This window comes from Trachemys scripta, chromosome 11, assembly GCF_013100865.1.
Source record: "Trachemys scripta elegans isolate TJP31775 chromosome 11, CAS_Tse_1.0, whole genome shotgun sequence".
NCBI lineage: Eukaryota > Metazoa > Chordata > Testudines > Emydidae > Trachemys > Trachemys scripta.
In genome coordinates, this window is record NC_048308.1 from 16510430 (window position 1) to 16536756 (window position 26327).

Sequence of the window (26327 nt, forward strand, 5' to 3'; positions counted from 1 at the left end):
CAGGGGTAGCTTCACAGTAGTCAGTGGACCTATGCAAATTTGAGAACCTGGCCCACACTTGTGGTGTAAGAAGATCTAAGGGAGACTTAGCCTAAAAGGATCTACACCATGTTACACATCACTTCTGAATTTGACCCTTAACTCTAAGACTTTCACTAGACCACACCACCTCTCTTTAGGCAAATATGGACTAGATAATCCAATGCACAGCTCTTTATCAGAGACCAGCAACAAAGTTATAGTTGTGTGCAGTCTTCCTCAGTGTTCCTTGGGATTCCCAAACCACACAAATCAGATTGTTCTGCTGTTAGCATCTGCAACTACTGAGATCTTCATTCAGATAGAGAATCCTTTCATATATTCAGAGAGAGAATGACAGCATTCATACATTCCGGAGCCCGTATTGTAGGGAGCATTTAGCAATAAATTTCATTACAATTAGGACTGTCAACTAATCGCAGTTAACTCACGCAATTAACTCAAAAAAATTAATCGCGATTAATCGCACTTATAACAATAGACTATCAATTGAAATGTATTAAATATTTTTGGATGTTTTTCTACATTTTCAATATTGATTTCAATTACAACACAGAACACAAAGTACATAGTGCTCACTTTATATTGTTTTTTATTACAAATATATGCAATGTAAAAATGATAAACAAAAGAAATAGTATTTTTCAATTCACCTCATACAAGTACTGTAGTGCAATCTCTTTATCATGAAAGTGTAACTTACAAATGCAGATTTTCTTTGGTTACAGAACTGCCCTCAAAAACAAAACAGTGTAAAACTTTAGAGCCTACAAGTCCACTCAGTCCTACCACTTATTCTGCCAATTGCTAAGACAAACAAGTTTGTTTACATTGACGGGAGATACTGCTCCCTGCTTCTTATTTACAGTGTCACCTGAAAGTAAGAACGGGCATTTGCATGGCACTTTTGTAGCAAATATGCTAAACATTCGTATGCCTCTTCATGCTTCGGCCACCATTCTAGAGGACATGCTTCCATGCTGATGATGCTCGTTAAAAAAATAATGCATCAATTAAATTTGTGACTGTACTCCTTGGGGGGAGAATTGTATGTCTCCTGCTCTGTTTTACCCCCTCTATTTGACACTGATGAGGCCACACCTGGAGTATCGTGTCCAGTTTTGGTCCCACGCTACAGAAGGGATGTGGACAAATTGGAGATTGTCCAGCGGAGGGTAACGAAAATGATTAGGGGGCTGGGGCATATGACTTATGGGGGAGGCTGAGGGAACTGGGGTTATTTAGTCTGCAGAAGAGAAGAGTGAGGGGGAATTTGATAGCAGCCTTCAACAACCTGAAGGGGGGTTCCAGAGAGGATGGAGCTAGGTTGCTCTCAGTGATAGCAGATGACAGAACAAGAAGTAATGGTCTCAAGTTGCAGTGGGGGAAGTTTAGGTTGGATATTAGGAAACACTATTTCACTAGGAGGGTGGTGAAGCACTGGAATGGGTTACCTACGGAGGTGGTGGAATCTCCATCCTTAGAGGTTTTTAAGGCCCGGCTTGACAAAGCCTTGGCTAGGATGATTTAGTTGGTGTTGGTCCTGCTTTGAGCAGGGGATTGGACTAGATGACCTCCTGAGGTCTCTTCCCACCTAATATTCTGTGATTCTATGATTCTGCATATATTTCATGTTATAGCAGTCTCGGATAATGACCCAGCACATGTTCGTTTTAAGAACACTTTCACAGCAGATTTGACAAAACTCAAAGAAGGTACCAATGTGAAATTTCTAAAAATAGCTACAGCACTCAACCCAAGGTTTAAGAATCTGAAGTGCCGTCCAAAAGAGAGAGACAAGGTGTGGAGCATGCTTTTAGAAATCTTAAAAGTGCAACACTCTGATGCAGAAACTATAGAACCCAAACTACCAAAAAAGAAAATCAACCTTCTGCAGACTCAGATAATGAAAATGAACATGCGTCAGTCTCCATTGCTTTGGATCATTATCAAGCAAAACCCATCATCAGCATGGGCGCATGTCCTCTGGAATGGTGGTTGAAGCATAAAGGGACATATGAATCTTTAGCGCATCTGGCACGTAAATATCTTGCAATGCCAGCTACAACAGTGCCATGCAAACGCTTGTTCTCACTTTCAGGTGATATTGTAAACAAGAAGCAGGCAGCATTATCTCCTGCAAATAGTAACGAACCTTGTTTGTCTGAGTGACTGACTGACCAAGAAGTAGGACTGAATGGACTTGTAGGCTGTAAAGTTTTATATTGTTTATTTTTGAATGCTGTCTTTTTTTGTACATAATTCTACATTTGTAAGTTCAACTTTTATGTTAAAGAGATTGCACTCCAGTACTTGTATTAGATGAATTGAAATATGCTATTTTTTTGTTTTTTGCAGTGCAAATATTTGTAATCAAAAATAAATATAAAGTGAGCACTGTACACTTTGTATTCTGTGTTGCAATTGAAATTAATATATTTGAAAGTGTAGTAAACAGCCAAAATATTTTAAATAAATGGTATTCTATTGTTTAATTGCACGATTAATCATGATTACATTTTTTTAATCGCTTGACAGCCCAATTACAACCATTATCTATGGTGCCAAAGTTTATCTTGTGGGCCTGTTTCTTGATTTTGGGGACTTTTTGATAATATTTCTCTTTCTTGTTATACTTTCTTGGAAATATCAAGTCGTGTTAAGTAAAAAGATATTGAGTTTATTATTAAAACCTGATGTCCCACACAGAAAAGCAAATAAATATGTTCCTTTGTGTACTATTAGTTCTACAGAGTTGAACATCATAGTCTGATAAATGTTGGCTGCTGCAGCAAGTCATGTACAGTGAGGCCTATCAAGTCAGGAGGTAGACGTTAATCCTCTGAGTATAAACAGCCCTCATTCATTATCTACTTATGAAACAACAACAGTAGGACTGAAACCTTTCATCCACCCCACCCTTCCCCACACAGGCATAGACTAATTGATTACTTATGAAACAGTGCTGGTAAAGGATTTCTTAATCCCTAATGTACTGCTTAGTGGCTTTCTCCTAACAACTTAGGGCCTGATCCTACAACATTCTGTCAATGGGAGTTGTGTCATTGACTTCAGTGGAGCTAGACTGGATCCTCAATGGTGGTTAAAAGGTAGACCTACCTTACTCTGAATCATAGTGTCCACCTCTAAATAGGAGCTAGTTTTTCCAGGCTCTGAAGAATATGTCCCTATGATTAACCCAACTCTCTCTTGAATGTGAAATATAGCACCATTAAAACTGCATAGCTCTGCTACTAAAAACCCCAAACCATTGGTTGCTGTGGAAAGGCAATGTTAACCTACTGGATCAGAAATAATTCTTCTGACCAAAGCATAGTACATTCTAAATATACAATTTAAAAAAATATCCAGACAGACACTTCCCTTTCTAATACCAGACTTTAGCGTTTCTAACTGCATTTTAACAAAGCTTTTTATGGGCCCTGTACAATGGTAAATCATGCAAATATTTATGATTTCCCCAACTGCATTTCCTGGCTGACACTGGAAGCTGCATTTGCATTCTATTAAATCTCCCACAGACTGACAATAAATCTCTTTTCCTTAAAACTTGCAGAAATTAATATTTTTCCAGGCTTGGGGAGGCATTTTCATTCTTCGTCCACAAGTTGTTTAATGGAAAATTGTGAGCCCCCAAAAAAGGAAACTAAATGGAATGAGGAGATTGAAGGTAGGTCCACATTTTCTTCACCTTGCTATATTAAAAAAGAGACATTACAATCCATAATTCACTGATGCACAAACCTTAATATCTGGAGGAGAGATTCTCTGTTTAGAATATGGAAGGGATTTTTGTTCTGCAATAGCTCTTCTCAGTACTTGTGGCCTCAGTGTTGTTGTCTGCATTGAAGCAGCCAATATAATCTTTCCAAAAAGGTGATATTGTGCATGCTGCAATCTGCAAAAGCAACTTACATGAACACTGAGCCTTCTGCAGCTGTAACTGACAAAAGCATTGCTCCTTGAGGGGCCATTTGTTAGAATAAACCCCTCCAATAGCCTCAGTCTATCCAATCGAAAGGATAGCTGGTTTACTCCAGTCACCAGTTACATAGCTCACCCGTTTCAGGCTGAGGGCTGGTTGATCTGCTTCTCAACATTGTGGGAGTAACTATTTATTCCCTTTCTTCTCTGCTTCCAGAGAAGAGAGAAAAGGAAGGGGGCTCTCCTGGGAAGGTAGAGGAGGAGAAAGGTGTCCCTTGTTGTTTGCACTGGAAAGGTTGCCTTGCAAGTGAAAGTGAAAATTAGTGATTAATAAAGTTCTCATCTTTTCAAATCAAGAGATTGCTTCAAATTTTGGCCAATGGTTTATGATTGTTCTTATCTGATACAAATCCATTTGCCCAGTCTTATTGGCCCAGTGTTGAGATAGCCTGAGATCATCCTACCTTTTATAGTGAAGGACTGCCTCTGTAGTTATTTCATGAGTAAGTGGAAATTTTGAGTATATAATGAAGATCACGCCCTTAGAAGCTTATACTGGGTATCTCTACCCAGAAGGAAAAGTTAGTACTTTTGTCTATTTTATTATAATGATCTTACACTTATGTAATATATTTCATTCTGATGAGTTCCATATGTTTTATAAACATTTAGTAACTGATTCATAATCTATATATAATGACTACTGCACAACCCCAAAGAAACGTGCCTACTACTAGGGTGGAATGCTCACTGGTGTGTAAATTGAACTCTGCCACAAGACCACTATTAACATGCCCACTCTTCCAAAGAGTGCCATAATATCTAATGCAGGGGTCAGCAACCTATGGCACGTATGCCAAAGGCAGCACGCAAGCTGATTTTCAGTGGCATTCTGCTGCCGACCTCGGGTTCCATCCACCAGCCCCCTGCCAGCCAGGGTCCTGGCCGCCAGCCCCACTCAGCTCACTGCCGGCCTTGATGGACAGAAACCCGGGCTGGCAGCGGGCTGAGCGGGGCCAGCGGCCAGGACACAGGCTGGCAGGGGCCGGCGGACGGAACCCCAGACCAGAAGCGGGCTGAGCGGCTCAGCCCACTGCCAGCCTGGGGTCCCAGCCTCTGGCCTCACTCAGCCCACTGCCAGTCTGGGGTTCTGTCCGCCGGCCCCTGTAAATGTATTACTGGCACGCAAAACCTTAAATTACAGTGAATAAATGAAAACTTGGCACACCACTTCTGAAAGGCAGCCAACCCCCGATCTAATGAATACAAGTGGCCAGGACATTAGTTTTGTGTTTCTCTGGAGAGAGAGCACCTCCAGTAGCACAGTGACCTTGAATAGAATGTCAGGACATTAGACTCAGAAGGAAGAGTGCCACCTACTGAAGCAGCATCACCCCTTGTTACAGCATCTAGTTTTTCCTCTAAAATTACAACTGTAGCACTGGTGCAGCTTCATTGGTGCTGGCAACCGTGGGAGCACACGTGTAGACCAACCACGTATTTTTACCACTGTCATCTAAATCTGCTGTGAACCAGATGACATTTTAAAGAGGCATATAATATTTTCCTCAATCCTTGCTTGGTAGCAAAATTTCTCTACTATTCATCTGTACCTCACATACAAAAAACCTGTTTAACTGGCAAGTGAAATACTGTGCAGGGTGAGTATTAAAGTCTATTTGGCCAGAACTTCAACTGAAAGAGAAGTTAATTCAGTACCGGAATTGAAGAAATTACACACTAAAAAAAATTCACCAGTGTCAAATTATATAATAAATGTTCTCAACAGTCTCTGTTATGCAAAACAGCTACAATGTTGTTATTAAATTCAAATGAGGTAATAGTCTTTGCATCTGAGGGTCTAATAAGTTCAGCTAAATCAATTAATATTTTAAAGTTCCTGGCATATTTTAAGGAAAGTAAAACTAAAAGACAGCCATGATTTTCATTTCCATCTTTTAACACTGCACTTTTGAAAAGTTTCAGTTTTAATTACGTAGCAACTTACAGCCTCACACACAACCAATACACTCTGAATAAAACATTATTTTGCAATGAATATTAAACTTTCAATTTCTTTCCTTATTCCTGACATGTCTTTTGTTCCAGACACAGAGAATTACAAGTTCATCTCTGATAGTAAACAAACTTTGTGGCATATAGCAGGAAAATGTATAAGGAAATCAAGTCTGATTGGCATATCATGAATTCATAAGGAAATCTACTTCACATGGTAGCTTGGCCTGATGTAGTAGAGTTATTCATTTGTATTGTCAATATCATGTTGATCATTTGATTTTTCTACCATATTTAGTACAGAATTGGATTCAATTACTCTTCTAATACAGGTCTGGTTTGCTGGTCTTGCTTTTTAATGGATATTGTGGGTGAGTAGTTTTACATTTGCCCTTCGAATAAAAGTAATTTCAAATGCCTAGTTATTTTAAATTAGGAAAGTCATTACTGCAGAAAGCATAATGTTTATGAATTTTCCTAAAGATCTGTATGTAGTATTTTAGTCAAGATGCACCTTCTGCCCACCATTAGTGTAGTTTAACTGTGTAACAGATATGAAAAAGATATATTATTGCACAGATGCAGGAATTTACACCAAGCCAATTACTGAATTATCTGACATTTGATAGTTATGTATCTTACTGCATAAGACTCCAACCCTGTAACTGGACAAGCCTGGTTGGATGCTTTAGCCCACACAAGCAACAGAGAGTCCTGTGGCACCTTTAATACTAACAGATGTATTGGAGCATAAGCTTTCATGGGTGAATACCCACTTCATCAGCCCACGCAGGACCTCATTGTCTTCACTGGGGCTCCACTATTAGAGGCCTAAATTTGTGGAGCCAATAAAGCTGCACATAAATATATACTGTTATTAATTAATTGCATTACAGTAGTCTGCTAGCATAGGTTCTGGAACTAGGAGTGCTAGGGGTGCTGTCGCACCTTCTGGCATGAAGTGTTTTCCATCATATACAGGGTTTACAATTTGGTTCAATGGCTCTCAGCACCCCCCACTATACAAAGTGTTTCAGCACCCCTGTTTGCTAGGCACCTTGCAGACATAGTAAGGGACAGTCCTCCAAACAGCTTACAATCTAAATAGATAAGATAGACAAAGGGTGGAAGAAGGTATTATTATTCATCTTCTAGACAGCACATGACAGCCGTGCTCCAGGATGAGCACTGGTTTTAAGCATTGGTTTTGACCTAAACAATCATAAATGGACTAGGACCAATTACCTGAGCTTCGTTCCTTATGTATCATATTGCAGTTATGACCAGCAAAAGTACGGATGTTAGATTTCCCTCAATATTGGATGTCCATCCTAGCTGCAAAATTCCTTGGGACAAATTCTTGTCATTGGTGGGGTTTTAAGGACTGTAATATTATTGCAGAATTTGTCCCAGAGAATGACTGATCTTCCATTTTCTATGTAAACACACACGGGGGACTTATGTTTTAAAGACTGGCATCTGAATGTGAAATCTGTTTGTTTTAATAAGCTTCTGCCACAATCATAAACTTTCAACTTCATTTTTGTTTTCATTTTAAGAACATAAAATCACATGCATCATGATGTGGCCTTCTTTATATTTCAGACTAGATTACTGGATTACCCGATACCAACTCACTATATTTTATTGGACAACTTCAGGAAGATTGCCTGATGTGTTACACAAGCTCCTACCATTGTGAGCTTGCAATATTTACACATTTTTCTTCTTCAACTAAAGTCACATGGAGTTTTGTATGCATAAGGGCAGCAGGCCCTTACTGGCCTGTCATTTTATTTTCATATGAGTGAAAACCATATTTTGCTGTTACTAAAAAAAGCCTCACTATATTGTAAGGCCATCTTCTGCTGGAGCTGTACATGTAATTGGTTTGTCTTTTAAACCCTTCATATAATATGATGGGGCCAAATTACACTCACAGTTACACCAGTGCAACCAAATTGAGGCCAGCGGGGTTGCATAGGTATCACCATCAGTAGAATTTAGACCTTGGAGTTTAATTTTGCTATTTCAATGACACTTCTGAGAGACTGTGCCCTCTGTCTTTTTATTGTAGGTGTAATTAAATGTCCTGTGCAATATGTAAAATCGGATGATTAAACACTCAGATGGGATTTCTGTTCACTTTTTAACTTTTACATGGTTGGGAGGGATCCTGCATATTAAATATCAGTATGTGTCTAATGGCTTTTTGCCAATATAAATCCTGGCCCTTAACAATGGGAAAGGCCAAGTGATTTGATATAGCATCTGGAAAAGAAAATATGAAGGCCAAGATTTTCAACAATGACTAATGAATGTGGTCAGCCTCCATTTTTGGGTACTCATGTTGAGACATTTTAAAAGGAATTGATTTTCAGAAAGTGCTGAGCACCCACCTCTGAAAATAAGTCTCCTTTAAAAGACTCTTGAGTTGGGCACCCAAAAACTCAGGCACTGACAATCACTGGTCACGTCTGAAAAATCTTGGCCTACTTTTTTATCATCATAGAATATCAGGGTTGGAAGGGACCTCAGGAGGTCATTTAGTCCAACCCCCTGCTCAAAGCAGGACCAACACCAACTAAATCATCCCAGCCAGGGCTTTGTCAAGCCTGACCTTAAAAACCTCTAAGGAAGGAGATTCCACCACCTCCCTAGGTAACCCATTCCAGTGCTTCACCACCCTCCTAGTGAAAAAGTTTTTCCTAATATCCAACCTAAACCTCCCCACTGCAACTTGACACCATTACTTCTTGTTCTGTCATCTGCTACCACTGAGAACGGTCTAGATCCATACTCTTTGGAACCCCCTTTCAGGTAGCTGAAAGCAGCTATCAAATCCCCCCTCATTCTTCTCTTCTGCAGACTAAACAATCCCAGTTTCCTCAGCCTCTCCTCATAAATCATGTGCTCCAGGCCCCTCATCATTTTTGTTGCCCTCCACTGGACTCTATCCAATTTTACCACATTCTTCTTGTAGTGTGGGGCCCAAAACTGGACACAGTACTCCAGATGAGGCCTCACCAATGTCAAATAGAGGGGAATGATCATGTCCCTCGATCTGCTGGCAATGCTCACTTATACAGCCCAAAATGCCATTAGCTTTCTTGGCAACAAGGGCACACTGTCGACTCATATCCAGCTTCTTGTCCACTGTAACCCCTAGGTCCTTTTCAGCAGAACTGCTGCCTAGCCATTCAATCCCTAGTCTGTAGCAGTGCATGGGATTCTTCCGCCCTAAGTGCAGGACTCTGCACTTGTCCTTCTTGAACCTCATGAGATTTCTTTTGGCCCAATCCTCTAATTTGTCCAATCCTCTAATTATAATTAATTTCCACTGTTGCTGCCATGTGCACAGTACCATGCAAACATAAGGAAAAGCACTGACTGTCACTATGTGCAATTTTTAAAAAATTCTCTTTTTGAAGCAACAGCTAAAAATGTATCACTGGGAAAGAGAGGTAATTCATTAATAGAAATCCACTAACTCAGTTGTTTGTGTAGTTTGCCTTTAAATGGTAACTAGTGAAAAATTATACCGACAAGTCCATGTAAATACTTATAGAGCCTGATTCTCCTTTCATTTACACCACTGTAAATCAGGAGTAACTCCATTCAAGTCAATGCAGTTACAATGGAGTAAAAATAACCTAAGAGGAGAATCAGGCCCACATTTCCTGTCATTAGTCAGAAATGAAATTCTGTCACTTGCTTTCTAATCATTCTGACCAACAGATTGGATCTGAATCCAGACCTCCCATAGTTGGCGGGTGTTTAGATGTGGGGCTTTGGAACACACCATTATAGAGACAGGGGCTGGACTAATATGAAGTTCTGACTCAGCACTGAACTATCCTGAAATTTGAGGGTATTTAGAATGAGGGGTTTAGTTTGGGCCCGTCTCTAATCCAAATGTATGAAAGCTCACATTGTCTAGGTCATTTTCACTATTTAATGTGGAAACTCAGAATGATCTGATACGGTAACATATGCATGTCAGTTTCTTTCATATTTACATACAGTACTGGAGCTAATCTATGAAATCCTATATCAACAGCCTAGTCTGATAAAAATCCTACCAGCTGCAGAATTACCTCTATTAAGGTCATATGCAAAGAACTTCTCAAATAGAATTTGACTTCTCAGAATAGCAGCACATTTCACAAACTGGATTGGATGATTACCAGTGAAGGACCTCAGAGGATCTGTTATCAGTTATACTTTATTTTATAGCTGTTTCTACAATGCCAAATCCCTAAATCCTTATTCAGTCCTTGTCTGCAAAGGGAGCTTCAGCTTCAGAACTTTGACTATACATTACATTTATGTATTAATATCTCTGCTCTGTTTATTATAACAGTCTTGGCTAATCTAATCAGGAAGACAAATTAACAGACTTGACATTCTTTGAATCATAAGACAAAATTAGACAAATGCACGCCTGCTAAAATGAGAGTTGTGTTTTCTGGCTTTGATGATATTCTAAAAGATCTTGGTCTGCTTGGCAGGAATTAAGCTATTACCACAAAAATCTGTATTTGTGCACTTTTAGGAATGAGATTTTAATAGCACAAAAGGAAAGGAAAAAAGCTATTGTTTTCCACAGCCACAGTCCCATTACAAACGTAGTATTTCCTGTTCCTACATAACTAAGGTCCCTGGCTTAATGTGCACCTATACTGGGGCAACTACCTTAGTGAATAATATCAGCTGAGTTACATCAGGCATGAAATTCACCCAAGATGGCCAAGTTGCAGTTGCTGCTATGAAATAACAACTTTGACATCCTTGTTGTTTGCACAATCAAAATCTCAGTAAGTAAAAACACTATGTTAATGCAATGTAATGCATTATTATTTAAAAAGGGCAGGGGACTGGACTCGATGACCTCTTGAGGTCCCTTCCAGTCCTAGAATCTATGAATCTATGAAAAGGCAAGAAACAATTATGAGTAAAATAATTTTTAAAATACAGATTCTATAAGTATTTTGGGGAAAAAACTGAACCTAATTTTACTTATTTATTTGTACTGTGCCCAGGATCAATTTCTGGGAATATATTACAAAAATTAAAACCAGCTTTTGACAAACTGAACCCACTCCCATCCAAATTAAAAAATGAAGAGAAAGGCAGAGTGAATATATTTATCTGGCACTGCTTGGTCTACAATGGAAGCAAGAGCATTCCAGAAAAACGAATGGCACAATGGGCATGAGTAGTCTTGAGAGAGTCTGGTCTCCAGACACTAAGGGCCTTGTAGATTTGCACCTTAAGGCTTCATTGATATCAAGGGTTTTATAAATTAAATGTGGGGTGACCGGATTTCCCAAAGAGAAAACAGGACATCTCCAGCCACTTGCCCAAGCCCTCGCCCCTCTCAGCAAGGCTGTTGCCCATTGCTGGAACTCTGCCATCCCCCCACCCTCCGGTGAGGCTATTGCCCGTTGCTGGAACCCTGTCAACTTCCCCACCCCCCTCGCGAGGCTGTTGCCCATTGCTGGAACCCTGCGGGAGCCCCTTTAGGAAGCTATTGCCAGTCGCTGGAGCCCTGCCTTGCCCCTGGTCCCACATGCTGAAATGGGGGCGGGAGGGCTGGCTGGCATCTCCACTCACACTCACTCTGCATGTTCCTCCACACCACACCACACTTTTTTGACAAAAGTGGGCATTTGTCCTGTTTGCTCTTGCCAACTGATCAAGTCGGCATCTGCAAAAATGGGACAAATGCCTCCTTTCAGAAAAAAAAGAAGTCGGGATGGCCAGGAGAGGGCTTAAAAAAGGGAGTGTCCCGGCCAAAACGGGACATATGGTCACCCTAATTAAAGTCTATAAAGGCTTTATGGGCACTCAAGGCTTTTATAGCTCTACTCTTAGAGTACGTCTACACTACCCGCCAGATTGGTGGGTAGCGATCAATCTATCGGGGATCGATTTATTGCATGTAGTGTAGACGCGATAAATTGATCCCCGATCACTCGCCCATCGACTGCTGAACTCCAGCTCAGCGAGAAGTGGAAGCAAAGCCGACAGGGGAGCAGCGGCCGTCGATCCCGTGCCGCGAGGACGCGAAGTAAGCAATCCTAAGTCGATCTAAGATATGTCGACTTCAGGTACACTATTCTCGTAGCTGAAGTTACGTATCTTAGATCGATCCCCCCTCCCCTCCCCAGTGTAGACCAGTCCTTAGAACCAACACCTTCAACTGCACCCAGAAGCCAGTTGGACTGCAGTGGCCTGTGCAGAGCTCGGAGGCAGGAAGCTGCATTTTGCAGTAGCTGAAGCTTCTGAACAATCGTCAAGAGTAGGATATCTTTGCATCTGACAACAGTGGAACTACTCTTTGAGTTAAAGGAAAAAGCTGCTTCTACTGTCACTCTTATTTTTCAGCTGTCTGGTACGCAAAAGATAAGCATATTCAACCAAAATTTTTCCCTAGGAAGACTTCCACCCAAGGACCAGGCCAAACCCTGTTTAGCTTTTCTAACCAGATGAAACCAAACATACTCAGACGGATGCAGCTTCCCTCTTTCAGCCATCCAGCTGGATTTTCAGTAGCAACTTACTGTGACTTCCACAATTCATTCATCACAAGGTACCTATGCTACACCATTACACATCTGTTATGCCATTACTAGAGTTTATTATACCTCTAGTTTTAAAATATTATAAATCACTGTGCATTAACTCACCATTCACAGCCTAAAAACCCTGTCAGAGGGGTCAAATTAATGCAGACAACATCAGGACCCCCAATAGCAACATAGCAAATGAGCAAGACATGATGCTGAAGAGTGGAAGCAGGGTATTGTGGAGATATACAAAGATTTTTCCTTCACGCCAATGGTCCATAGGATTTCCAATGTCTTTTCTCACAGCACTACAATCTATATGTGAATTTTGGCCATGCCCACTGCCCCTTTCAACAATAAGCCTGGCACAAAAATAGCTTAGCATGATGCAGCCCAGCTTCTAAGCCCCTGCTGACAATCATCCTTCCCTAAAAGTACCTTCTTTGCACATGCTTATCACCATTAGTGTCAGATTTATCAACAAAAAGAAGAACAGGAGTACTTGTGGCACCTTAGAGACTAACAAATTTATTAGAGCATAAGCTTTCGTGGACTACAGCCCATATGCATCCGAAGAAGTGGGCTGTAGTCCACGAAAGCTTATGCTCTAATAAATTTGTTAGTCTCTAAGGTGCCACAAGTACTCCTGTTCTTCTTTTTGCGGATACAGACTAACATGGCTGCTACTCTGAAACCAGATTTATCAACCTCCTTTAAGAATACTATCATATCAAAGATTATGCAAATTCTGCAGGGACAACAAGCTCAGCCCATTGGAAAGGAATGTCTCACATCACACAGTGACCATTCCAGCTGATTAAGGAGCTGCAAAATTAGTTCTGAATGCAGCTCTAGCTAATCCTGGATGGAAAGATGGGGACTGCATTGCAGCACCAGAAGATGGGGATTGTAAAACAAAATTAGAGATTATTTTAGTTGCGACCACAGTAAGCATGAAGGGAACAAATCTCAACGTCCACCGCCCTCCCTCCAAACACACACACACACCCCTCCCAAAATTTTTATTATCCTTCTAATATGTCTATTTTTACAGATGCAGGTCTCATGCAGTCTCACTGCTGGTCCCCCTCTCTAACAGGTTTTTTATGTGCTACTGCAGTAGTGGTGCAATAAGAACGTACAGGACTCCCTGGGGGCGGGTGGGGGTGGGATATTATGAAGACTGAAAGAGAAGTGTACAGGGAGAACTTAATGACAAATCAAAAGGAAGTAGTCAGAAGGCAGGCAATGCAGTCTGACAGCTATCAAACATCTAGCAGAGCAGGCTCACGAGATGGTAGGTACAGTGGAAAGATTGTTCCTCACTGAAACTGAAGATCGGGTCTGTATAGCCAACACTTTGCCTTTATAAACAAGTAGTAAAAAAATAGTTTGAATGGGTTGTGAGGAAATAGCAGGTGTTTGCGAAGGATTGTCAGAGTCAGATGACTAAACTGACAACAGGTCATTTCATATCAAACAGGCAGCAACCTTTTGATCACCTGGCATGCCTCCTAACTCAGGGATTGGCTAGAGCATTGGTTCTCAAACTGTCCCCAAAGTGGGTCGCAGCCCTGTTTTAATGGGGTTGCAAGGGCTGGCTAAGACTTGCTGGGGCCCGGAGCCAAAGCTGTAGCCCCACCACCCAGGGCCAAAGCCTGAAGGCTCCAGCTCTGCGTGGCAGAGCTCAGGTTACAGGCCCGTTGCCTGGAGCTGAAGGCCTTGGGCTTCAGCTTTGGCCCCCTCAGGCTTTGGCCCCCCCCACCCTGGGACAGCAGGGCTTGGGGGGGGCGGGTTTCAAGCTTCTGGGGTCATGTAGTAATTTTTGTTGTCAGAAGGGGGTCACGGTGCAATTAAATTTGAAAAACCCCTGGGCTAGAGGAACAAGGTGACAACAAGGAAAACGTAAAAGAAAAGGAGCAGATAATGAATGATATAACATGGGAGACTTTAATGAGATGGTCGACTGTTGAAACTGCAATCAGAATTAAGAAATTGTAAAGGACCATATGGAACAGTCAATCACTCAGAGTTCAAAAGAATATAAAAGGCTCTAATAATGCATTTGTTACATGTTAATTATATGACAATTGATCATTTAAACATTCACAGAGATTTAATGTCAAGATTTGTATTGCATCTGCTTTTAATTCTTAACAAATTTGGCATCTAGATACCACAAAGAAAGATATATTCCAAACACCTAAAATAAGTTGGACATAATCAATATGTTTGTAAATATTAACTGTTTTTGAGCATAAATACAATTACCACCCTCTTAAGACCAAGTAGCCTATGCATAATTGCTTGTATTTATAATATATGGGGGTAAATTCTGCTCTCCCTATTGTTGTCAATAGTCCCAATGAATTCAAGTGAAGGGGCAAGGAGGTTGTCCTTAATTAACATGTTAACAATGTATTACACAAAAAGTGACCCATTGTTCATTCATTGTAGGGTAGCCAGCTTCACTATGAAGATGAATGGTGTAATCATTTGGTATAGTCTATACAAATTCTGTCATTACAGTTTTAAGTCTTTTCCTGAGATTACATGTGTGCTGAATATTTACCATAGCTTCTTTTATACAGTAACTCCTCACTTAACGTTGTAGTTATGTTCCTGAAAAATGCAACTTTAAGTGAAATGATGTTAAGTGAATCCAATTTTCCCATAAGATTTAGTGTAAATGCGGGGGGTTAGGTTCCAAGGAAATTTTTTGGGGGCAGACAAAAGGCATTATATACTATACAATACTGTACTGTGGTTGGGAGGTGCCCCTGGCTTACCCCACACAGGCACATCCCGCTGCAGGCAAGGACACTAGGAAGCACCTTGCGTAGGAGCAGCGGCAGCTTCCCCCCAGAAGACCAGGCACCAGCTTTGCCGGGAGATGCTCCAGGCCCGCCTCTTCCCATCCCCGCTCCACTCCAGGCCCACCTCCACTCCACCTCCTCTCCAGAGCATGCCGCATCCCCGCTCCTCCCCCTCCCTCCCTGCGCTTAGGACTTTCTGGGATGGAGGGGGAGGAGCAGAGACATGACGTTTCCTCGCTCTCCCCCTCCCTCCCAGAAAGTCCTAAGCACCGCCAAACAGCTGTTTGCTGGCGGGGGAAGTGCTGGGAGGGAGGGAGGGAGAGGAGGCGGAGAAGAGGAACTTGTGTAATGCTCCTTCGTAAAGTTGCTGCTCTTCCACAGAATCTTACAAGCAGTGGACAGAGCAGGCAGCCAAATGATGTTATAAGGAAACATTGCACAACTTTAAACAAGCATGTTCCCTAACAGAGCAGCGATGTAACTTTGAAACAACGTTAAGTGGGAAGACGTTAAGTGAGGAGTTACCGTATATCTTTTTTTTTAAATCACTCTTACATGTACGTTCCTAAAAACAACTGCTCAGTGACTATGTGAAATGAATGCCCTGAAAAGCTTACACTCTAAGACCCCAATCCTGTAAACATTTACTCACCTGCTTTGCACACAAGACATTAAGCAGGTGTTTATTTGCAGGAGCAGGGTCTCGTTTATGCATCATTAAATACTTTCCAAAGTAAACAAAGGAGATGACTGGTTAGACAGGTGATTAGACGAGACTTAGTCCTTTATGGTAAACTAGTGTTATGTCATCACCTCAATCCCCCACATTGAACCCTATTTGTTTTTGTCCAACTGATGTGTCTTATCTGACAACTAGGGCCAATTCCTCAGCTGGTATAAATAGGCATAGCTCCAGTGACGATCTATGTGTATTTACACAAGCTGAAGAACTGGCTCCTCAATTGTAAGCTATGTCTTTTTTGTTACTTGCCCATACAGTACCTAGCATAATGAGGCCCTGATACCCAATTGGGGTTCCTAGGTGCTATCATCATCTTCTCATCCCAAAGCATGGCTCTCGGTCTGACTGACCTTAGTTGTGTTTACACTATTTTCTCTGTCATCCTATCATCTGCTTGTCTTCGACAGTGTCCCCATCATCATAATCATACCTGGCTTTCACATCCTACTCCACCATAATACAAAGAATAAATGATAATAATAATAATAACCAGGTAAATTTTTCAAATCTAATTATCCAGACTAACTTTAAAAATCATATTTCACAGAAAAATGGATATTTATAGTAATCTGTTTTTGTACTTATTAATGTCTTGCAACTTTGATAAATGAAAGCTGTTTTCAGTGAAACAAAACAACTTCTTGGTATTTCCGAACATTAAATTAAATCTCTGAAAACAAGTGACTAAAAATAATTGTATTAGCTTTATTAGCTATAATATAAGTAAGTCTGAATAATCATAATTCATATATATCACCTGATCTATTATCTTTATATTTTCATAACAAAACTCTTTGGAAGGGACAATAATCAATCTTGTTCTTACAGTGCCAGTATGAAAAAGAAATTACTGAATTTTCATGAAGCAGAACAAAATGTAAACTCAGCTGTCCTACTTTCTCATAAAATGTTTATATTCTATAATGCATTAGATGCTGCTTTTAAAATGTTCCTTCTCTTTTTTTTTTTAAGTCAAACTATTGTACTTGTTTTTCATATAAATAGCTTCGAGTAATATATGCTGAATTTTGCAGAGACCATTTGGTCAGATTCTAATAATCCCTCTTGGGAGCTGACACCAACTTCCAGCCGCAGGTCCAACATTGCAGATTGGAATAATAAAACACATGCTGCTGCAGCTCCCAGAAAATACAAGTCTGTCTTTTCCAAAATGAAGGATGACATTCTGAGGATCTCAGAAGCCTCTTGTCTCCTAGCTAGAAGCATGGAGCTTTTCCTTTTAAATGAGCAGTAAACATTCTGGGCTCTAAATAAACAAACACACAAAGGGAACTAACTTTTTTTTTTTTTTATTCACTGCAAAATTCAGGTTTTATCCATCAAATTAAAAAAAGATCACTGTATTATTAGGATAATAAGCTGGTAGTAAATGTGTTATTTTAAAACAGAAAAAGTGCTGTTTAGTGCAGTTAAATAAAGACACTTTTACTCAGCACAAAATTAAAAAAATAACCTATAACCCAGTTTTTCACACAATTAAAATGTTGAATTATTTTTTAATTCTCCATATCAAAATGACTACCAGATAGATGGCATTAAATTTGCCTCCAGGAAGATAGTCTTATTAAAAAGATTGTGACTTCACTCCCAAAAATTAGCTTTGTGTTAGGGTATTTGCCAGCCTAAGAGAAATTATACATCTCCCCACTACATTTCATCTTCTATCTTCACAGCATTCCAAATATAAGCCTCAGGTAGGTCTAGACTTCTCATGTTTGACCTCCTTGGTTGAAAGGAATCCACTGTATAATGATTTTTTTAATACTAGTCTGAAAAATGAACAGTTTTAGCACAAATGCTAACAGGAATCAAAATATCCTATATCTTCCTCTGACCCTCAGCAACCCTCTCTGCTGAAGAAAAAAAAAGGAAAAAAAAAGGAAAAAGCTGTTTTACTAATTTATAAGCACCATGCAGACCCAAGCGGTCTACAAAGAAATCACTCCAACAGTAATACAGATATAAAAGCATAAAGCATCCTGTAGCATTTTGAGAAATTCTGATAGCCAAGAAAAAGGCTTAAAGAGTTTAAAATATTCCCAATACTCACTGAAGGCAGCCACTGCAAGAGCCAGTGTGATAACGATGGAGACCCATGAAACCCACAACGCCTTCTTTCTGTAGCTCTGAGCTTCATGAGGTTTTAGCCTTGTACTGCTTTCTAGTAAACCTGATAAAGGCAATACACAAAGCAGTGTGAACATTACATTACTCCTTTTAAAAAAGAATACATCTGTGTCAATTCAGGACCAAACAGATAATTGTATATATCGTATATGGTACATTATGAGCCTAATTCTACTCACCTCACTGAATTCAGGTGAATGAAGCTAATAGGAGTGCTTGAGTGAGCAAGGAGAACATGCTTTGGCTCTAATGTTTGCATTTCACCTGATATTAATTGCTCTCTTCAATGCAGAAGAGCACTGCAATCTTCAGGCAACTAAAGGAAGGTTCACAGTAATTTCACTGGGTACGTCTGCATGGGGATAAAAGCCCCACGAGCATGGCCACAGCTAGCCCGGGTCAACTGAATCGAGCTTGTGGAGCTCAAGCTGCAGGGCTAAAAATTGCTGTGTAGACAGTCAGGTTAGGGCTGGAGTCCAAGCTCTGGGACCCGCCACCCTCACAGAGTCTTAGAACTCAGGCTCCAGCCCAAGCCCTAGTGTCTACACAGCAATTTTTCAGCCGCAGTGCCCGTGCCAGCCGTGGGTTTATCCCCATGTAGACACTGTAGGGTGACCAGACTGCAAGTGTGAAAAATCGGGACAAGGGATGTGGGGTAATAGGAGCCTATATAAGAAAAAGACCCAAAAATCGGGACTGTCCCTATAAAATCGGGACATCTGGTCACCCTAACACACTGCTCACTGATACAGGTACACATGAGGGACTTGATCCTGCACCTATTTAGGTCAATGATAAAACTTTAATTGACTTCAATGGTTCAGGATTTGGCCTTAGTTCCAGATAGGGTGACCAGACAGCAAGTGTGAAAAATCGGGACAGGGGGTGGGGGTAATAGGAGCCCATATTAAAAAAAGCCCCAAATATCAGGACTGTCCCTATAAAATCGGGACATCTGGTCACCCTAGTTCCTGAAGAGAACTATCAGAACACAGGAAAAAACGTGTGTTGGAGTGTTAAGTTCACCAGGCTCACACACCTGAGAAGTTAACTTGCTGATCCATTAAAATACAGTGCTCGAATGGAGTATCAAAGCAGGAGCATATGTATTTTAGGATGATGATGAAAAAGACTTAGAGATGAAAAAGACCTATTAGACCTGAGGAAGAGCCACATGTAGCTCAAAAACTTGTCTCTCTCATCAACAGAAGTTGGTCCAATAAAAGATATTACCTCACCCACCACCTTGTCTCTCTGTTAGAGCATAAAGTCTATCCTCCTGCAAAGGCATACAATCCCCACGCAGAGGGACATGAGAGAGGAATTTAGGGCCTGATCCTGCTCTTACTGAAATCAGTGCAGTGGGTGCAGAATTGGGTCCTAGGTCCTAACCAATTTTTAAAAACTGTTTTTGTCTTTCACCATGTTTTCCAACTGTGGAACCCTCCCCTGTCTCCCCCATCCTAATGCCCAGCTAACAATTCAATTTAAATATCAGAAAAATAGTGATAGTCTTCTGCTCCCTCTCTCCCCTGCTTTAAAAAGTTATTTTAATTTAAAATAAAAACACCTTCTCTCCTCCCACCCATCTTCTTTTAGCCCTAATTATGATATTCATTTAAGTACGTTTTTTTTTAAATATATTCCTTTCACCAGAAACTGTAAAATCTGATCCAAATCTGTTTCACCCATGATCTCTGGAATATTTTGTTTAACAAATGTAAAATCCAGTCAGTCTTCTCCAGTGCTTTTTCCAGGATGTCTGTCACTTTTTCAGAAAACACACGTGTTTGAAAAGGGAAACTACTGTAGGGCTCTGAATTTGTAAAGCTAGCGTATTGTAAACATGAGAAGCAGCATAGATGGCTTGAAAACGGGGTTGGATGTTAGAACTAGGAATTCCTATCACTAACTCACTTTGTGCTCTTGGGAAAATCACTTAACCCCACTGCCTCAATTTCCCCATTGGTAAACAGGGATAATATTTGTCTAGGATACCTCACAAGGGTGTTATAAGGATTAATTACTTAATATTTGTACAGAGTTTTCACACATAATTATTAAATTCTTTATGTGCCAAATTTTGCCTCAGTTACATACATGCAACTAATTAACTTCAAGAGGAGCCGCACTCTTATATGTCAGAGAAGAATTTGGTCCTATAATAAGAGATCCTATTTCTTAATTTTTATGTTTAAATTGCATTTATTTTCAACACACATTTAATGCTTTTCAAATTACCAGATTGATAGTCCTCAAGGCTTTGATTCCTCAGTATGCTCACAGAACAGGTTTGGAATGGGTAGCAACAATACAAACTTCTCATTTAGTCTGCCTAGAAGGACAGCAGTTCAGAGGGTAATTCCTCCTCCATATCCATTCAGTACTAGACCTGTCTGCTGCCACTGCCAACAAAGGTATGCAATTTCAATGGTGGCTTTTGTAGGGCTAACACCTAAAAACAGGTCTAGAAATAAAGAGAAGATTTCATTATTCTAATGAATAACATCCCTCCTTGTTTTTTGGCATTCTTTTTTCTAGAAGCATTTAAGGGTTCTACTTTAAGGTCCAAATTCTGTCCAGCTGTAAAGCTTTTGGCTGATTTTGGCTCCGAGGGGAAACAAACATGAGGTAGAATGACACATTCATTCCTGCTTGTTTCTTTCTTTAAATACATCATCCAATTCCCAGGTAACAGACAGCTGCTGCCATGAAGCAGCTAGCCCCTTTTCATCACTAATTGTAATTCAAGTGCCAAGAGTGCTTCCCACTGCATAAGATTTAGCTCCTTAGTTTCATAAAATCAAAGCACCCCTGCTATGAGAGCTATACTGTAATGTGTATGTTAAAAATGATTGGAATATTCTTGGTTAGCAGGATGTAACTTTTTTCCCTCCTCCCTAAAATAAGTCACCTACTTTTATTTATTTACAATTTTTCCCCCACAAGAAGCACCATCTCGTTTTAATGAGTCCCAGGGGACTGCATGCAAACATACACACATATTCATGCAGCTACCAAACACATAGCATGAAAATCCTTTTACAAAAAACATTAGCTCATTAATTTACATACAGCAAACAGATTCATGAGGGAGAGCTTTTGATCTTGTCACTGCATGTTACAAAACAATGTTTAATTTTAACTGACCACAGCACATTTTAGACCACCTTTAAATATGACCTGCATTGCTACAAAATGACGCGCTTGCATCTATTGACAAGGTTTCTCCACCCTGAAACTGAGGTGCTGAATAATTTTGCTGCAAACAATAACTTGATTTAGCACCTAAATATCCCTAATGTAAAGATGATGCATTTGTTAAATGCATGGAATTTGGTACATTTTATATTATGTTTCACCACCTAAATATACATTTCACAAAAAATAAAATTACTACATTAAATAATAATTCCAGAACACAAGATGTTTATGAAGTGATACCACATGCTGATTTAACAGAAGTTTGGGGGTTTTTTTAATTTGACTGAAATAGCATTTTAAAATGTCATGTTTGAATTTCTATGTTGTTGGGTTTTTTAATTGAAAAAAATAAAACCCTATTGTCCGATTACAATGTTAAATCAAGGACCTGATCCAAAGTCAATCAGAGTCCATGGAAAGACTCTCATTAACGAAGGAATACCCTTAAAGAACCATTTTCCCTCCAAATACTTCAGTGATCTTTTTTGATCTAACAAAATGCAAAAGGATCCTTAGAAGTACAGTACTTGAAAAATTATTGAAGACAGCTGCATTAGAGATTCATACCTATATAACTATGTCTATGTTTATGATTCATTAGAAAGAGCCACTGTAAAAAATACAATATTTCAGCAATATTATAAACAAACTGCAAAAATTATACTGAAACTCTTCCTGGAAATACTGGGGACAGTGAGACAGCTTACTGTCTTTCCCCTTTAACCCTACTACAGGCCAGTTTAGCTGGGAAATCTCTTCTCAAAATCTCCCTTGAGAGTGGGGATTGCAGATTTTAAGTTTCTCTAAAGCTCCAAATTCCTGCCAAACTTTTGAATTTTGACCTTAGTCAAAATGGCTGATGTTTCCCATTACTTCCAATGGAACTAAAGCCACAAGCTGCCCTCTGTCAAGATGGCTACCATTTTCCTATAGTATTAGTAGTATTTTATTATGTATTTGTATTATCGTAGCACCTAGGAGCTCCAGTCATGGATCAGCCTTTGACCATGAAAGCAAGATAGTCCCTAGTAAAGATGGGCACCAATTCCCATATTTTCCCAATATGACTGAAGCCCAGATGGACCTCAAGGAAGATAGTCATGCTCTTATACTCTATGGCTAGGGAACTGGAAAGGAACTGTGAAGAGAAAGAGGAATATGGGAAGCCTAAGGAGATGGAGGGAAATGTGAGGCACAGGATGGGGACTGAGGAGGTGCAGTGGAATGTGGGGTGCAGACAGTAAAATGAGGACAGTAAAAGAGGGAGAAGATAAGGAGAATGAAAGGAAAATATAGGGGGAAGGTGAGGGGCAATAGACTGTGTGGGAGCATAGGGAGTGAATGGAAGTGAAGCATGAGTTGGGGCATGGAGGGAGACAGGATAGTGATGAAGGAGGAGAATAGAGAGGGATAAAATGGCAGTTTCCTACAACCAGGGGATAGGCGAGGGTAAGTGGAGTGCAGTGAAGCCTGCATTTGTGCATGTGCGTTTAAGGTTGAATTTTGAACCTGTAAAGATGATGATCACACACTGTTTAGAGGTTGGCAGCTTTTCCCAGATATTCAAATAAGAGGGCAGGTAAAAAAAAAACACTCTTATTTTTTAAATGTCATGATTTAAGGGGAGATCTGACCCACGATTTTTGAATGTCTTATGTTGGCAGTGGTGAGATTTGCACTTTGGGGGGCACTATAGATTTAAGCCCCTTGGAGAGCCTCCCCTTATGGGGTCTTGGCAGCTGTTGCACCAAGTGGGCTCAATCCCATCCGCTAACAGCAGCCTTTCTGTAGGAGATATGTTAGCAGAGACCCCAGCACTGATTGTCCCTCCTTGGAGTCCCCTCATTGCACCCCTCCCTTTTTATCACTGATTTACTTCTTTGCGGAGCTTCCCCTCCTCTCCCATTCATCTAGTCTGCAGCCTCTGGGACACCTCATGGCTGATTCCCTAGCCCTGACTGCATCCTTGGGGATTCTCCCACCCCACTCTCTGAGGAAAAGCAGTTAGACTGGCTACATATCTGACAATCTCCGTGAACTACTTAGGCTGTCAGCCTCTCATCTGGAAAAGAAGTGCTGTTTTGAGGCTGTGGTGGCATGGGGGAAGGCATAGGGACAGAGTGTATAGGGTGGGTCTTAGGAAGCTTCTGGGCGCAGGCTGTTGGGGTAGTTATTGGAGGGGCTGAGGAGGCGGATTAAAGGGAGGGTTGCAGATACCAATGTTAAGCGAGTTGTAAATAATAAGTAAGGGACAGGTGCGGGGGGTATAGGGTGTGTACTAGAAGGGCTGCAGGGGTGATGAAGGCAAAGGAGTTGCAGGTGTGTTGAGGGGTGGGCCAGGATTATTAAAGAACGGTAAATGGCTTGATATCTGTAATGGGCAAGTCAGGATAGGTGTCGGGGAGCAATGATGATAATAGGGTGTCGGAGGGAACGCTATGAGGCTGCAGAGGGGAATAGGGTGGAGGAACAAATGTTAGAGGGGCTTCAGGGAGCAACTGGGGGAGAAATGTAGGGGAGTGATGGGGGACAGCAGAGGTGCCCGCGGGGGTGATTTAGAAGAAAGTTGCATTTGGGGAAGGTTGCAGTGGGGTGATTTAGGACGGGAGAGATTATTATGGGGGCTGTGAGGAGTGATTTAGGGGAGGGATGCAGGGTGTGCTTTTTTGGAGGGGGGCGTTGGGGCTGCAGGGGTGTGTGCTGTAGGTGGGGGGCTGCCGGGGTGATTTAGGGGAGGATGTGGGGTGAGGGAGGCCAGGGCGTAAGGACGGGGCTCACCTCTGTCCTCCAGCCCTTCGCTGAACTGTCCGCTCTCCCCGATCCGCAGCTGTTCCTCCTGCTGGTCCCGGGAGAGGTAGGGCGGGGTGGTCCCGGGGGGTTGCACGATGGTGGGGTCCGGGGGGCTGGCCGGGTCGCCCCAGGCTGCGGCCGGCTCCATGTCTCGCGGAGTGGGAGAAGGCGGCAGGAGAGCGTGGCAGGGCAGTGAGGAGTGAGCGGAGCATCCAGCACGGGGGGAGGAGGAGACTGGGCTCAGAGCATCAGGGGGATGGGGACAGACGGCAAACAAACTCCCCCGGCGGCTCCCTCCAGCGGCTCATCGCCAGCCCCCGGGCAGGTGGGGAACCAGAACAGCTTCCCGGCTCCTCAGATGGGGGGTGGCTGCAATCAGCCCCCCCCCCCCGGCTGGGGGCAGGGCTGCAATTAGAGGCCCCGCCCAGCCCCAGAGGGGAGTTCAAGGGAGCTGCAGTGGGTGCCCCCTCCTAGCTAGCGGGGGGGGCTGTAATCACAGGTCCCAGGGGACGGGCTGCATAGAGAGCGGATACCCTGCGGGACGGGGTTACTGCAGCCCATGCACCGCAACACGCGGCTGGGGCGTCCCACGCGCGGCTGGGACGCGGCACCACTCTGTGCCGGTGGGACCCGGCCAGGCAGCGTTTTCTGGGGAGAGGGGGAGGTAGGTGGTGGTTTGAAATCTCTTCCCAGCCCCTCTCGGCGCTGTTCTGAGGCTGTAAGCCAGGCCTGCAGGAGCGGGGTAAGAGAGCTGGGCTTCCCTGTGTTATTCCCTGACTCAAGAGCCTGGATGCGAAGCCGCTACAGGAATTTGCTTCGCTGCTCTTCGTTCTGTTTCGTTGTGGAGATTTGGGTTGCGGGGGGGGGGGGGGGTTTGGGGGGGCCCTTTTTTGGGGGGGGGATCAAACTCAAGAGGATTTAGGTGATTTTTACCAGCGAAATAAGGACCCGCTGTTGAGGATTTCACAGCAACTACTGCTGGCCAAGGAGGAATAATCTGTACAACCGGCCTTCCAAACTTACCTACACCCTGCCCTTCCTCACCCCACATCATCCCTTACAGCGCCCCCCCAGACCCTCCCACATAACCTCCACAAACTTACCTACACCCTGCCCTTCCTCACCCCACATCATCCCTTACAGCGCCCCCCCCAGACCCTTCCACATAACCTCCACAAATTTACCTACACCCTGCCCTTCCTCACCCCACATCATCCCTTACAGCCCCCCCCATGCCCTCCCACATAACCTCCACAAACTTACCTACACCCTGCCCTTCCTCACCCCACATGCTCCGCTCCCCTACATCATCCCTTACAGCCCCCCCATGCCCTCCCACATAACCTCCACAAACTTATCTACACCCTGCCCTTCCTCACCCCACGTGCTCCGCTCCCCTACATCATCCCTTACAGCCCCCCCATGCCCTCCCACATAACCTCCACAAACTTACCTACACCCTGCCCTTCCTCACCTCACCTAAATCATCCCCTAGGCCCTTCCCCATAACCATCACAAACTTCATCTTCCTTTTAGCCCTGTGAAGTTTCCTTAACATGTACTTCAGGAGAAGAGTTATTCAATAACTGTCAGAAACTGCAGTCTTTTCTTATCGAGGGCAGAAGCTAACATGTCTTACATTTTCAAAGCACGCTAGTGAAGAAGGGAAGGGTTACTATCCCCATTGTACAGAAAGGGAAACTGAGGCACAGAGCAGTTAGTGCCCACATTTTCAAAAATCTCCACTGCTTTTAGGTACCTCACTTTGTAGGTGTCTAATGGGAGGTAGCTGGGGCAGGAGCCCAAAAATCAAATCAACCATTCATGAATGGGAGGGGATGGTGTGCATGTATATAAATTTTGCCCTAAAAGACTCCCCCCCCCCCCCCGCCCCCCAAATACACATGGCAAGTCAGAGGAGAATTAATTAGAATTTAACACTTTCTGGTGCCTAGGTTGTGCTCAGTCCGCTAGTCTGACACATCCAAGGTTGCAGAGGAATGCAAGAAATACTGACTGTGTTTTAAAAATCTCCAAGGCATGTGGGGGGAAATA

General features: G+C 42.1%; 2 protein-coding genes across 5 annotated transcripts in view; one reads left to right on the forward strand and one right to left on the reverse strand.

Moving 5' to 3' along the window:
• The window catches only part of TMEM163 (transmembrane protein 163), a 159395-nt gene extending 134933 nt beyond the window's left edge, over positions 1–24462 (reverse strand). The window contains exons 1-2 of one of the 2 annotated variants that reach the window (XM_034785236.1): positions 24261–24462; positions 18202–18321 (exon numbers count right to left, since the gene is read on the reverse strand). In XM_034785236.1, coding sequence (XP_034641127.1) covers positions 18202–18321; positions 24261–24420 — 280 coding nt within the window. In that variant the 5' untranslated portion in view covers positions 24421–24462. Of the gene's footprint in view, positions 1–18201; positions 18322–20519; positions 20735–24260 lie in introns of those variants that run through there. The other variant, XM_034785237.1, reaches the window with a different exon arrangement.
• Positions 24463–24523: 61 nt separating this feature from the next.
• The window catches only part of ACMSD (aminocarboxymuconate semialdehyde decarboxylase), a 79471-nt gene continuing 77667 nt past the window's right edge, over positions 24524–26327 (forward strand). The window contains exon 1 of one of the 3 annotated variants that reach the window (XM_034785235.1): positions 24524–24597. The gene's annotated coding sequence lies outside the window, so the exon portion shown is untranslated. Of the gene's footprint in view, positions 24598–24806; positions 25015–26327 lie in introns of those variants that run through there. The other 2 variants (XM_034785233.1, XM_034785230.1) reach the window with 2 other exon arrangements.